Here is a 15,258-nt window from a genome sequence, read left to right on the forward strand (position 1 = left end):
GTTGGAACTTTCCCAGTAGCGGCACACACTAGGGCCTACTTCAGCTCATCCGGAGGTGTAGATGCAGCTTGTTCTAATATATGGGAAATATTTTCCTCAAAATAACCGCCAAATGGATCCAGTAGCAGCACTATGCAAATTTGAAGATCATGCTTACGAGCTACTGGAAGATCATTTCAATGAAATAGGCCGACTGTTTGCACAACTCCTTGTAAAGCTTGACAACCTACATGGCGCGAAAGATGGCGGTGATGTGCAGGAAGCAACAACAGCAACCTTTTCGCACTCTTTGCCTATACTAGACGACCCTATACCTCCCCAAGTGACACAAGCTCTGACAAGAAAGAGTGAATTTTGCTCCGACTCAGGCAATGAAAAGCTGCTGGTCAGAGGGAGAAAACCGGGCCTCCGTTATATCACAATAGCCCCGGAAAAGATAGAGACTGCAGAACTTAGTGCTCATATCCCTTGGAGAGCGACGCCACGCAAGATTAACCACATAGCAGATTCGGGCTCCTTATCCTACCTTCAGTGGGCAGCACGCAAACTTCCAAGAAGATGTCACAGAGCTACACTATGGGATCTATGTAAGCTACCATCCACATTACGCTCTCATTTTGATTCACCTATGAGCCATGTCTACCGCACCAGAGAGAGATGTCCGGATGCTCGATCTGGAATCGGGTAAACTCTCTGTGTATAAGGACCCGATAGATCAGGAGAAAGAGAAGGTGTACGATTACCTGATCTTTTGGGGGAACGGGATGAAAACCCGGTACATACAACCTTTGGACTCCTTCATCGATTCTCTTACTGCAGCAGGTTACACCAGGTCCTTATCTGCGCCCAGACCTAAAGTTCATATGTAGTGATGCAGGACATGGGACATACTTTATTAAATGAAAATCCCTTAGAATTTATATCTGATTAGCGCTTTATATGAGATTTTGACTTATAATGTACTCTGGTTCATCACCCCTGACAATCTGAGCTTAAGAGATACTTTTTCTCACTGTGTTAAATACCGGAGTCAATATATATAAATGTCTGAGATATCCTGTTAAAGATTTTACAGTTTAGCCTGTTTGCATGTAGTCTCCTATGATTTAGACATTTAACTATTCTTTTAAACACGTCTTTTGAGTAATATATAGATAAGCAAGCACCTTCCTGTTAGTATATGAACTAAGGAGATACAGCAATCTACTTGTAATCTTATATAGTTAATTCTCCTAAATATTCCCTTCCTAGTGCATGTTATGCAAGATGAGGGGTAGATGTCTTGCTGGGACTTATGCCTTACATTTACTTGATAACATTTATAGCTGTACTGATTGCTTGCTTTTGTATTAACTGATGGTATTTGGGGAGACTGTGATGTTGATATGCAGACCCATTAGATTTTTATAAGCCTGGGATAGATTGTGAACTTGTGTTAACATAATAGTAATATGTTTGAACAATTTTTTTTTATTTTTTTTTACCCTCTTGTTACAGGCCAACCCTGCACTTAGACTGTATCACAATAGTCTGGACTTATCTTACAGGATACTAGGCTTAGGATGCCTTTATGAGCATGTTCTAGTTTAATATTTGGGCTTAACTTGTTATACCTGTTACTTATTTAATCCATACACTTTGTTTCTATTAAGGCAAATTAACTCACTTCTAGCCAGGATGCTTTCAACAAAAGTTAGATCTACTGTAGGATTTGTTGTTCAGAAAATAGTTACAGTTTGTTCTGCTATCTTTGTAATTTTCCTGAGTATTACTAACTAATGAGACCGGTACCTCACATCTATCTGATGGTCTATATTAACTCTTTACATATAGAATTTACTGCTTAAATGGTATATATAAGTCATAAGCATAATGCTGACAACGTGGGAAACATGCTAGCCCCAATATTTTTGCTCAGGCTCTTATGCTGACCAATAGAAGATAAGTTTACCTAGGCTCTATAGAAGTTTTTATAGCAACTTTTGATTATTGAGTATGTATTTAAGCATTGTATGTTCATCTGTTCAATGTTAATTTATCCATTTTTGGTACATCTGTTTGCAGCTCTGATCCAACAAGGGCATATCAAGATTCTCAATTTATGTTAGTTCCTTATTATACATAAGGTGTTAATTCTGATACTTATGGCATTTCTGCTTCTGGGTAAGCTGAAACACATGGAAGGAGATAATTGCATATATTTCTTGATTAAATTATCCTTCCAGACATGCATTTGGAGACATCAGTAAAGTTACATTTAGAGTAGTCTCCCCAGTATAGATTACTACAGAAAATGTATTATTACATGTTTTGATGTGTACATTACCCAATTCATATATAGACCCTGAGCCTGCCCAATAGCTTATGCTTAAGTGCCGAGCTTATGGATTGAGCTACTTGGTTAGTGATTATACTTTGTCAAACCTAGATATAGGAGGTTATATACCCCCACCCCCTGCAGTTACAGCTATATGCGCTTAACAAATATGTATATCATAACGCCACTTTATCTCACATGACTAATAACTTATAGCTGGGTAACTTGATATCTTAGCCCATTTACTTCGCTACATCACCAAGATTAATAGGCCCCTCCAAGTCTCCTACTATACTCCTATATTCCTATGGCTCCGCCCTCCACTTTCTATCTCCCTAATAAACATAGCGGTGCTTACCCGCTGAATATCCCCCTTCCCCCACTTATTATACATGTATTCATGCTCCTTTTGAAACTATTAAAGTACTAGATTTCTGGTCATCAGATATCTATTATCACCTATACTTTAGGTCCATTGGGCCTAAAACAAAGCTCCTTATAGGCCAGATACGCATGACATACTTTGAAGCTCCTAACGAGCTAGACTCCTGACCATCAGATAGCTACTATTTTTCATATTTTAGGCCCATAGGGCCTGAATCTTTGTTTCTAACAGGTCAGCCACATGTGATATATTATTGAAAAATCGAGGTTTCATCAGCCTTTCACCAAGCTATTGTATGATTTCCGAAATTTTTCGGGTAATTCTGTTTATATTCTGTATTTTGTTCTTTTTGCAAAATGGTGTATTGTGTTTTATGTATGTTCTACGCAAAAACCTCAATAAAAAATTTATTTAAAAAAAAAAAAAAAATCTCTGTGCTTTGTAAAATAATTAATTTTACCTGCTGGCTCCACTTCTGGCAAGGAATACCAGAGGCAGTTGTATTGATATGTCCTTGGTAATATCTTCCACGGCTTTTATAGCAAGACTCTAGAGAAAGAGAACAAAATTATTTGGATATGTTTCATAATCTTAGGTTAATTAGACATTAGGTACCTGACATGGCTAGTTGTAATATTTGTATCAATAAGAGTGTCTGGAAATGTTATTATGTTATAGAACTTGGATATGGATTTTTACGAAGACATAGTGCTGAAACCAATGCATCAGCTAATATGTATGAAATTATTAACTAACATTATATCACTCTTGTTTTCTATTCTTTAGTTACTAATAGGGATGTGCATTTGATTAGTTATTCATGCCAATTCATAATGAAAATCTGGATATTTGTTTAATTTTAATGAAAATCAAATATCCAAATGAATGCACATAAGTTAAAAAATAATTAATTATTATTATTATTGATTATTTGTAGAATGCCAACAGATTCTGCAGCGCTATAAACATAGGCGGTATACAAGGTAACATTTATAGGGATCAAATGGGTAGAGGGCCCTGCCGAGAGTTGCACTGTTGCAGTCAGCTCTTATGCAGGTGATCTGCAAACAGTTGGGCTCTTAGACTTAAATGCTAAGTGGGTTCATGGTGGATAGTAATGGAGGTTGTATGCATCCCTGAACAGTAGAGTCTTTAGGGAGTGCTTGAAGCTTTTAAAACTAGGGGAGAGTCTTGTGGAGTGAGGCAGAGAGTTTCACAAGATAGGAGCCAGTCTGGAGAAGTCCTGTGTAAATGGGAATGTGAGGAGGTAACAAGAGAGGAGGAGAGTAGGAGGTTGTGAGCAGAGTGAAGGGGACGGGAGGGAGACAAGGTCTGAGATATGGGGGGAGCAGTGCAGTTGAGGGCCTTGTATGTCAGAGTGAGAATTTTGTGTTTAATCCTGTAGGCAAGATGAAGCCAGTGAAGAGATTGACAGAGAGGTGCAGCAGATAAAGAGCAATGTGCAATGTGTAAGGAAGATGAGCCTGGCAGAGGCATTCATTATGGATTGTAAAGGAGCTGGGCAACAGCTAGGGAGACCAGAGAGGACAGCATTGCAGTAGTTGAGGTGACAATGGATGAGATAGTGGATTAAAATCTTAGTTGTGACTTGTGTAAGGAAATGTCTAATTTTAGAGATGTTTTTAAGGTGGAAGCGGCAGGATTTAGCCAAGGACTGAATGTAAGGAGTGAAAGAAAGATCTGAGTCAAATGTGACCCCAAGACATTGGGCATGCGGGGTAGGGGTAATGATGGAGTTGTCAACAGTTATAGAGAGATAGGGGTGGAAATTTTAGAAGACGGAGATAAAATAAGGAGCTCAGTTTTGGAGAGATGTAGCTTAAGGTCGTGAGAGGACAGATATGTGAGAAAAACAGGTAGAGACACGGGTTAGGAAGGAGATAAGTCTGGTGCAGAGAGCTAGATTTGGGTGTCATCAGCATACAAATGATATTGAAACATGTGGGACTTTATTAAGGAACCTAATGATGATGTATAGATTGAGAAGAGAAGGGGACTGAGGACAGAGCCTTGCGGTACCCCAACAGAAAGTGGTGACAGGCAGATGAAGACACAGAGAAGGCTACACTAAAGTTACGGTTAGACAGGTAGGAAGAGAACCACGAGAGGGCTGAGTCACAAATGCCGAAGGATTGGAGGTTTTGGAGCAAAAGATGGTGATAAATAGTATCAAAGGCTGCAGCCAAATCAAGAAGGATAAGCAGATAGAAGTAGCCTTTGGAATTTGCTGTAAGTAGGTCATTGGTAACCCTAACGATTGCTGTCTCTGTGGATTGATGGGGGTTAAATTACAGTGGGTCAAGGAGTTTAATGTAATGAACTGGGATAGGTGTGCATATACTAGGTTTTCAAGAAGCTTTGAGGCAAGAGAACATAGGGAAATAGGGTGGTAGTTGGATGGGGAGGTTGGATGGAGAGAAAGTTTTTTGAGGATTGGTGTGAACAGTGCATGTTTTAGAGATGAGGGAAATATACCAGTGCTGAGGGAGAGGTTGAAAATGTGTGTGAGTATAGGGGTAAGTGTAGAAGAGAGGGAGGGGCGTAGCTGTGAAGGGATGGGGTCGAGGGGACAGCTAGTGAGGTGAGAGCACAGTATAAGTCCAGAAACTTCTTCCTCAGTAACAGGGGCAAAAGCGCTAAATATATGTCTATGTGGGTTTTGGTTGATTGCAAGCTTTTGAGGGGGTGAGAGCCTGGAAGTGGGTTGGGAGCTGATTTAGTTTCTGATGGAATCGATTTTGTTATTGAAGTGGCTGGCAAAATCTTGAGCTGACATAGAAGTTGTATTAGGAGATGGGGGTGGGCGGAGAAGAGTATTGAAAGTGGAGAACAGATGTTTTGGGTTTGAAGAAAGAGTAGAGTTAAGAGTAGAGAAGTAATGTTGCTTATAAAGATTAAGGTAGAGTAGTAGGAGTTCAAGATGAACTTGCAGTGAAGAAAGTCAGCTGAACTCCAAGATTTCCTCCAGTTCCGCTCAGCAGTATGGGAACATCTGCATGGGTACCATGTCAGAGGAGTGTTTCTGGCTGAGGGTGATTATGTGATTTCAAAGCTATGGTAGGAGGGGCCAGATTGTCAAGGACTGATGTAAGGGTGGCATTATAGTGGCAGATAGATTGGTCAGGGCAGGAAAAGGAGGAGATGGATGAGAGGGGAGGTTCGAGAGAACTAGCGAGCTGTTGCTGATCTAATGACATAATGCTTCTATGAAGTTTGGTTTGAGGGGTAGAAGGATGGAGAGTTGTAGGGAGGAATGAAATATTGCAAGTGAGGAGATGATGGTCAGAAAGAGGAAAAGTGGAGTTTGATTGTGAAGTCTGAAATAGTGCATTGATAGCTAAAGATCAGATCAAGGGAGTAACCATCTTTATGAGTGGGAGAGGCAGTCTATTGTGACAGACAGAAAGATGAAGTGAGTTGCAGAAGTTGTTTTGCAGAGAAGGCACTGGGATTGTCAAGAGGGATGTTGAAGTAACCAAGAATTAGAGCAGGGGCATCTAAAGAAAGGAAATAAGATAGTCAGGCAGCAAAGTAATCTAGACATTGAGTTGAGGAGTCAGGGGGGCGGTATATGACTGCAACACGTATAGAGAGGGGAGAAAATAAGCTAATCATGTGTGTTTCAAATAAGCAAAATGTGAGGGAAGGGATGGGTTGCATTTGTTGAAAGGTGCAATGAGAGGAAAGTAAAATACCTACACAACCTCCTTGTTTATTACTAGACCTAGGAGTGTGGCTGAAGTGCAGAACCCCATGTGACAGTGCAGCAGTGGATGCTGTGTCTAAAGGAGAGAGGCAAGTTTCTGTGAGAGCCAGAAAGTTAAGGGAGTGGGAGATAAAAATGGTCATGGATAGAAGTGAGCTTGTTGCAAACAGAGCGAGAGTCCCAGAGTGCACAAGTGAAGGGGATAGTGGCTTTAGATAGAAGAGAAATGTGAGCAAGGTTACCAGAGTTTTGTTTTATGAGTCTATGGAAAGGTACACATGGATGTGCTTGGCTAGGAAGTTGTTGGGAACCAGGATTAGGGGAGATGTCACCAGCAGCTAGTATGATCAAGAGGGAGAGTGGCATGAGATGAGATGCAGATTTGTAGCAATGAGACTGTTTTAGGGATGAGGAGCAGGGGAAAGAGAGGGTATTTAGGAATTTGTAAAGTTCATGAATACAAAAGTAAGAGAGATGGGCTAATGAACAGTGCAGGTGGTGAGGGGCAAAGAGTAATTAAGTAAAGTAGTTTGTTATAGAGACAAGAGGTAGCAAAAAGAAATATGAATATATTGAGCATTTTTACAGGAATGGGAACACATAAAACACAGAATTACAGCAACACTTGCATAAGGAAACAATGAGATACATAAAACACACTATTACAAAGGTACTGACTTGTGTCTTGCCCCTTGTTCAATCCTTGTTCAATTCTTGTATAATTCTTATCTTAGTGTCTCACTTATAAAATGTTCACTTCACAAATGTGAACATATGCTATTATGACAATGCACACTGCCCATTCAATGCATTCCCTGTGCATGCACATCCCAAACTAGTGTTAAATATATACAGGCCGGGCAGTCATGTAGGTTTACTAAATTAGTTGATTACCAAGTCAAAGACAATTTAAAAGGCCAATTGGAAAGTTAGATTCTAGTCAGATAAGGGTGAGCTAAGTTACAATAAACAGGCAATAACATTTTGAGGAGGTGGGAGCTATGGCATACGACAGCTATAAATTTAAGAATAATAAATATTGATAAGGATTGAACATCCCATGGTAATTAACAAAACATTAGAAGTAAGACATTGGGAATAACATTACAGTAAATGCAGGACTTAATTAACAACCTAATATCATATGCTCAATATACATATGCACATACCAATGAATAGAATTCATGAATATATTCATTATTCTTTAAATTACCTGTAGCGTGCTGGGGAGCTGCGCAAATCCTCTTCTTCTTCATAGACTCCCGGGCCGCGCTAATGCTCCTGTTAGCGTGGCTCCCCAGCGCACTACAGGTACAATAGCAGGACAGATCCCTCTCCTTTAACCCAGGCAGGGGGCGCACTACAGGTAATTATCAAGGTGACAGAAGAAGATAACATTTACATGTTTTAACGCAAACAAATGTAAATGTTAATGAGAATTCAGTATTCGGTTAGTTTTAAACAAGCCAAATAGTGCAGCACACGAATATTCTGAAAAACTAATTTTTCAGAATATTAGTTCTGAATGATTTGTCCACATTTTTGTTAAAGGGACAGGGTACTGTAAAATGTCTCCCCTCTTTAATTTATTCCCAAATATCCATATTGTCTGCTGGAATGTATTAAATTACCAACAAATAGCTAATTTATATTTATTTTGTCATTTGAAATAGCTGCTTTTGAGGTATTCCCATCTATAGTTAATATTTCAAAGTATTGGCTATAGAAAAGCTGTGTAAACAAAGCCAGCAGAAGAAATTATACTCCCAATGGGCAATAGGAGCAGTGTTCCCTCTAACGTCAGTTTTGTGTGTGCCCCCGCAGTGAAACAGTTAATTAGGTAACCACACCCTGCAATTAGCAAACACTGCACAATGCAGCCTGAAAGTAATGGTTCTCATATTAACTGTTTGACTGCTGAGCCACACACAAAACTGGCCTTAGAGGGAAGACTGGTTAGGAGAGTTAAGTAATGATCATTTTCAATTATTTTCACTTATTATTGGGATTTGGTATAGAGATGAGATAAGAAAGCATGGTTGTGTGTATAGAAAGTGATAACATTTGCAGATTGATTTCTCTGGCAGAAATAGGTAAAATATCTTCCTTTTTTACATAGAGATGCTCAGGTGATATTTTCCTGTCAGCTTTTTACCGTTACGCTGCATCATTTAGCATATGAGTATTATGTCCTTTTAAGGGGAAATCCATTTTACAGTAGACTATCCCTTTAAATGTATACTAAGACTGTGATATGTTTCCTCATTTTACATTAGTGAACAATGCTGTGGTATATATGGTTTAAGGTTCAAGTTTAAAAAAGCAGTATTTTTCTCTATTTATAAATTTAAATATATGGTGAAAGTTCCTTTAACCCTTTAACGACGCAGGTCGTACAGGGTACGTCGCACACAACCTGGTCTTTAAAGACCAGCGACGTACCCTGTACGACATCAGGGTTTAAAGAGGCTGGAAGCAATCCTGATCGCTTCCAGCCGCTTTCAAGGTATTGCTGTGATGCCTCTACATTGAGGCATCACTGCAATACCTTTTTTCCAAAACCGATGCAGAGAGAGCCACTCTGTGGCCCTCTCTGCACCGGTAGCGATGGGCCCGATCGTTGGTGGGTGGGAGCAGCTGCAGGGAGGCGGGTGGGCGGCCCATCGCTACCCGGCATCCGGTTCCTGAATGTGCAATGTGCACACCGGGTGCCGGGAGCGTGCGGGGGCCTGCAGGGAGCGCGCGTGGGCGCGCATATGTGCGCGCAATCGCGTAACAGCCACTGCCACCAATGAATTAATGAATGGGAGAGGGAGGGGGGGAAATAATTTTCAAAAGGATCTGGGAGGGGGAGAGGGAGGAGGGTGTTAGGGGGGCAGCTACACTACAGAAAAAATGTAATTACGTACAAAAAAAACCAAAAAAAAAAACATTTTTTGGAGGCAAATTGGGCTGTTTGGGGGGGATCAGATAGGTTAGGGGCTAAGGGGGGGTCCATCACAGCTAAACAGATATTTAAAAAAAAAAAATTCATAAAAAAAAAAAAGCCTTTTATTTTAATACTGGCAGAGTTTCTGCCAGTACTTAAGATGGCGGGGACAATTGTGGGGTGGGGGAGGGAAGAGAGATGTTTGGGAGGGATCAGGGGGTGGGATCTCTCAGGTAAGAGGCTGATCTCTACACTAAAGCTAACATTAACCCTGCAAGCTCCCTACAAGCTATCTAATTAACCCCTGCACTGCTGGGCATAATACACGTGTGATGCGCAGCAGCATTTAGCAGCCTTCTAATTACCAAAAAGCAACACAAAAGCCATAAATGTCTGCTATTTCTGAACAAAGGGGATCCCAGAGAAGCATTTACAACCATTTATGCCATAATTGCACAAGTTGTTAGTAAATAATTTTAGTGAGAAACCTAAAATTGTAAAAAAATTAAAAAATGTTTTTATTTGATTGCATTTGGCGGTGAAGTGGTGGCATGAAATATACCAATATGGGCCTAGATCAATACTTGGGGTTGTCTACTACACTACACTAAAGCTAAAATTAACCCTGGAAGCTCCCTACATGCTCCCTAATTAACCCCTTCACTGCTGGGCATAATACATGTGTGGTGCGCAGGGCATTTAGCGGCCTTCTAATTACCAAAAAGCAATGCCAAAGCCATATATGTCTGTTATTTATGAACAAAGGGGATCCCAAAGAAGCGTTTACAACCATTTATGCCGTAATTGCACAAGTTGTTTGCAAATAATTTCAGTGAGAAACCTAAAGTTTGTGAAAAAAAATTATGAAAAAGTAAATTTTTTCTTTATTTGATCTCATTTGGCGGTGAAATGGTGGCATGAAATATACCAAAATGGGCCTAGATCATTACTTTGGGATGTCTTATAAAAAAAAAATATATACATGTCAAGGGATATTCAGGGATTCCTGACAGATATCAGTGTCCCAATGTAACTAGCGCTAATTTTGGAAAAAAAGTGGTTTGGAAATAGCAAAGTGCTACTTGTACTTATTGCCCTATAACTTGCGAAAAATGCAAAGAACATGTTAACATTGGGTATTTCTAAACTATTTAGCATGGGTGTTTTTTGGTGGTTGTAGATGTGTAACAGATTTTGGGGGTCAAAGTTAGAAAAAGTCTGTTTTTTTCCATTTTTTCCTCATATTTTATAAAAAAAATTTATAGTAAATTATAAGATATGATGAAAATAATGGTATCTTTAGAAAGTCCATTTAATGGCGAGAAAAAGGTATAAAATATGTGTGGGTACAGTAAATGAGTAAGAGGAAAATTACAGCTAAACGCAAACACTGCAGAAATGTAAAAATAGCCCTGGTCCTTAAGGGAAAGAAATTGAAAAATGGCCTTGTCCTTAAGGGGTTAAAATCATATATCATCTGCTTGACACTGGCTGTAAACTTTATTGTGGTCACTTAAAAAAATAATTAAAACATGATTAAAAAAAAGAGATTTTTGTTCACTTTAGACATTGTATCTCATAAATGATTTCATAAGGAAAAACAATTTAGAAGGTTTCAATTCAAATGTTTGCATGAAAAAAATGTTACGTTAAGGATATTTATTTTAAGTTTAAAGCAAACTGGAAGCGTTACTTTGCCTTTGTCTCTTTTAAAGGATTACTTTCTGTTATAATTTTTAAGTTAAACAACTAACATATTAAAGTTAATAAACATTAATTAAAACCTATTGACCTATATTTTCTCTAAAACAAAGTTTCATAACGTTCTAAAAGTTATATCTTTTATTCGCCGATGATGTCACGTTATCCTGCCCACTATTTTCAGCACTGCATGTTCAAAATACTTAAACCAATAACTTTGTGTTTAAAGTGCCATTTTGAAACCTAGGTATTGTAAACGGATTGGTACAGAGCAAAGGATACCCACGGAGTGGGTTTGGAAAACAATTAAATTTGCAGACAAGATTTCTGATATACGGTAGAGATATGTTAATGAAATGCTATTGATAAAAAGCGTATTTGGGGTAGTTAGTTGGTAACAGGCATAAAAAATATTTACTTACAGTGGCCCTTTAAGGGACATGAAACCCATTTTTATTTCATGATTCAGATAGATCATGCAATTTTAAAGGGATAGTAAACACCAAAAATGTTATTGTTTAAAAAGATAGATAATCCCTTTATTTACCATTCCCCAGTTTTGCATAACCAACACTGTTATAGAAATATACTTTTTACCTCTGTAATTACCTTGTATCTTCTGCAGACAGCTTTCTTATCTCAGATCTTTTGACAGACTTGCATTTCAGGCAATTAGTGTTGACTCCTAAATAACTCAATGTGTGTGAGCACAATGCTATCTATATGAAACACACGAACTAATGCCCTCTAGCTGTGAAAAACTGTCATATGCACTCATATAAGAGGCGGCCTTCAAGGGCTTAGAGATTAGCATATTTGCCTACCTTGGTTTAGCTTTCAACTAAGAATACCAAGAGTACAAAGCAAATTTGATGATAAAAGAAAATTAGAAAGTTGTTAAAAATTGCATGTCCTATCTGAATCATGAAAGTTTAATTTGAACTTTACTATCCTTTTAAACTACTTTGTAATTTACTTCTGTTACCCGATTTGTTTTGTTTTCTTGGTATCGTTTGCCTAGCTAGGTTCAGGAGCTGCTGATTGGTGGCTGCACATATATGCCTCTTGTCATTGGATCATCCAGCTATCTCTCAGTAGTGCATTGCTGCTTCTTCAACAAAGGATACCAATAAAATAAAGCAAATTAGATAATAGAAGTAAATTGGAAAGTTATTTAAAATTGTATGCTTTATCTGGGTCATAAAAGAAACTGATAAACAGATCTCACACTACTTTATTGGTGGACAATGACACAAGTAACAATGTAATGCAATCTTTATATATATATATATATATATATATATATATATATTTAACTATATATATTTAACAAAAAAACAACTAATTAAAAATTAACTTTTTATGCACAACAAAGAAGAAATTATTCCTGTGTCCCTTTAATACATCTGGCCCATTACCTGCTTTCCAGTGAAGTGCATGATATTCCTTAGTATCTAACAGAAAATAAATAAAAATGGCATGCATTTAATAATACCAAAGAAGGATGTGAAAACTTACTTGTAATGTTTTCTTTCTGAAAGTCTAAAAAAGAAGAAGAGAAAATAGGTTTAAGAATGGCCAAATAACATAATTTTGTTTTGTAACTAAAATATTAAATTTAATAATAACAAAAACTATGATATTTCATGCATGGTTCCCATGACATAGACATCCTCCCATGATATAAGGGATGTGACTATTTGGTGAGTCACATCATTTAGGGAAGTGTTCATTTTTTAATAACCCCATTTTAAGCTGAATATTCTATCTAATGGAGAGAGGCTTGTTGGTCTAAATTCATTAACTGTTTTGCAAAAGAAAAAAAGTGTCACAAAACACATCAAAAATACATTACGAAGTAAAGTTACACTCATAATAACACTTAAAAAATAAAAAAAAGTTATAAGGGCTCAAATATATGAGATCTCAGGTTTTAGGAAAATAATGCAGGCAAAGGGACTTAACATAGAGATATTGCATATAAACAAAATATGTACAGTATATATATGTGTGTACAGATGTATGTATACATTTATATGTACATATTCACACACACACACACACACACACACACACACATATATATATATATATATATATATATATATATATATATATATATATATATATATATATATACTGTATATATATATATAAAATTGCATTGGAGCCCTATGCAGTTAAGTAGATGAAAACATGTAGCAGCCTATTTATTCAATATTTATATTAAAAAAAAAATATGTAACTATGTATTTATTGTAATTTTTTCACATTGTAATGTTCTGCACATAGCATAATATGTTCTAAGTATGTCTAAATAAATATTCCTATATATCTGTATATATCTATACCTATATATAATCATCTACAGTATATAAATAGGTATACATTTATATTGTACCAAAAAAACATCAGATATATGTAGAAATATGTATTTATGAATAAATAGAACAAAATCTGTTACGTGAAGAACATTGGAAAGGGAAATAATCATATTTTCATATCTGGTTAGCGCACGTGAGAATATGCAATTGGGTTTGCGTGCGAGTAGGGTGTTTTTTTCCACGTTTTTATCTCCATTGACTTCTATGGGAGATTAGGTTATCGCAAGCACAATATTCTAAGTTCGGCTTTTTACGTGTCGGGTTAGCGCGAGAGCGATAAAGTTTTACTTTCAACTCATAATTGTAAGGATTTTCCCTGCTTTGTTTGCCATGTGCTGCTGGCAGCTATTTTACTCTCCTCTCTTGCTGACTCTGGTGCATACTGTGTGATGATGCCCTTTCCCTGTACTTCCTTTTATGACCAGACTGGTGTACATCATCAGTGTGAGACAGGATGCAGTCTCAGAATTGTGATGTCATCACTTATTATTTAAAGGGCCTCTGTTCAGTATGCTTTGCCCTTGCATTGTCTCAGACCTGTATTTGAGAGCTCCTGTGTATTTCCTGGCTTCTGATGTCCTTCCTGGTTCCTGATCCCTGGCTTATTCCTGACTCTGCTGTTCTCCTTGTTCCTGATTCCGGCTTGTCTGACTACTCACTTTGGCTCCTGACTCGACTCGTCTGACTATTTGCTTTGGCTCCTGACTCGGCTCGCCTCACTATCAGCTCTGGTTTTGATTCCTGGCTTGTTATTTGTCTTGTGGACTTTTTATTATTTTTTGCTATTAATAAAGGTGTGATTATTTTTGCACTTCTCGTCTCAGTCTGATTCCTGGAACCCTGACATTACGCAAGGTACATGAATCCTGATGGTGCTAATAATCCACCTTTACCTGCCATAATTTCCAGGATGGATGAACAGGATCACCGCTTGGATCAATTTGCACTAGCCCTGCAAACCCTGCTGACTCGCACTGCACATTTGGACCAAAGTGTCCCGCAAGTTATGGCAGCTCCTGTTTCCGCTGCTGCACCTAGTCCTACCAGGAGCATGTCCGGTTCTGCAGCTCTACCTTAACGATATGGCAGGGGCGTATTATGGCCTAGGCCAACAAGGCCGGTGCCTAGGGCAGCAGATTTTAGAGGGGCAGCACATCTGCCCTATCCTCTCTCTAAAAGCCAACACAAAGTACAGTGAGCGATAAAGTGCAGGCTGTTACAGAGAAGACAAGGCACATGCACTGATTAAGGTCACTCTTTACAGGCAGTGCTCCTTTAAACCATTGCTTCATTTAGAGCTGCCGGCATTTTTGCAGGGGAAGCATTCTTGGTGAGATACTTGCCTAGGGATATGCTTACAAGGTGAGGCTGGAGGAGAAGACCTTGTGTCGATATGCTGCCTTCCCTTGTCAGCTGTGGTGGGTCTGCCAGCGCAGTGCTTATTTCAGGTCTTAGTAATTAACAGACTGGATGAGTCTGTGCACTGCTTAGATCAGCTTGTGATGTCTAATCGTAAACTCTCAGCGCTAATGTATGTTAGCTACTAATAGCTAGCTTTCTCTGCATTCATGAACCCACTAAGTAAATAGTAAACGGACACTTAAAATGTTTCATTACTTGAATGATGGTAATTACTGTATGTTGTTGCATGTAAAGGGCAGTGATAGTTTTCAAAGTGTATTCTTCTTTCCCTCCCTTCCTCTCTGCCTTCTTTCAATTTCTCCCTCCCTCCCTCCCTCAACTCCCTCCCTCCCTCCCTCAACTCCCTCCCTTATATCTTTCAATCCCTTCCTTCCTTCCTCCCTCCCTCCCTCC

The 15,258-nt window shown here is 38.4% G+C and overlaps 1 protein-coding gene across 1 annotated transcript in view; it reads right to left on the reverse strand.

Moving 5' to 3' along the window:
• MUSK (muscle associated receptor tyrosine kinase) overlaps positions 1-15,258 on the reverse strand; it is a 329,242-nt gene that overhangs the window by 90,345 nt on the left and 223,639 nt on the right. The window contains exons 11-12 of the mRNA XM_053700005.1: positions 12,578-12,601; positions 3,163-3,251 (exon numbers count right to left, since the gene is read on the reverse strand). Coding sequence (XP_053555980.1) covers positions 3,163-3,251; positions 12,578-12,601 — 113 coding nt within the window. The remainder of the gene's footprint in view (positions 1-3,162; positions 3,252-12,577; positions 12,602-15,258) is intronic.

The sequence above is a fragment of the Bombina bombina genome, chromosome 2 (genome assembly GCF_027579735.1).
Source record: "Bombina bombina isolate aBomBom1 chromosome 2, aBomBom1.pri, whole genome shotgun sequence".
Lineage (NCBI taxonomy): Eukaryota > Metazoa > Chordata > Amphibia > Anura > Bombinatoridae > Bombina > Bombina bombina.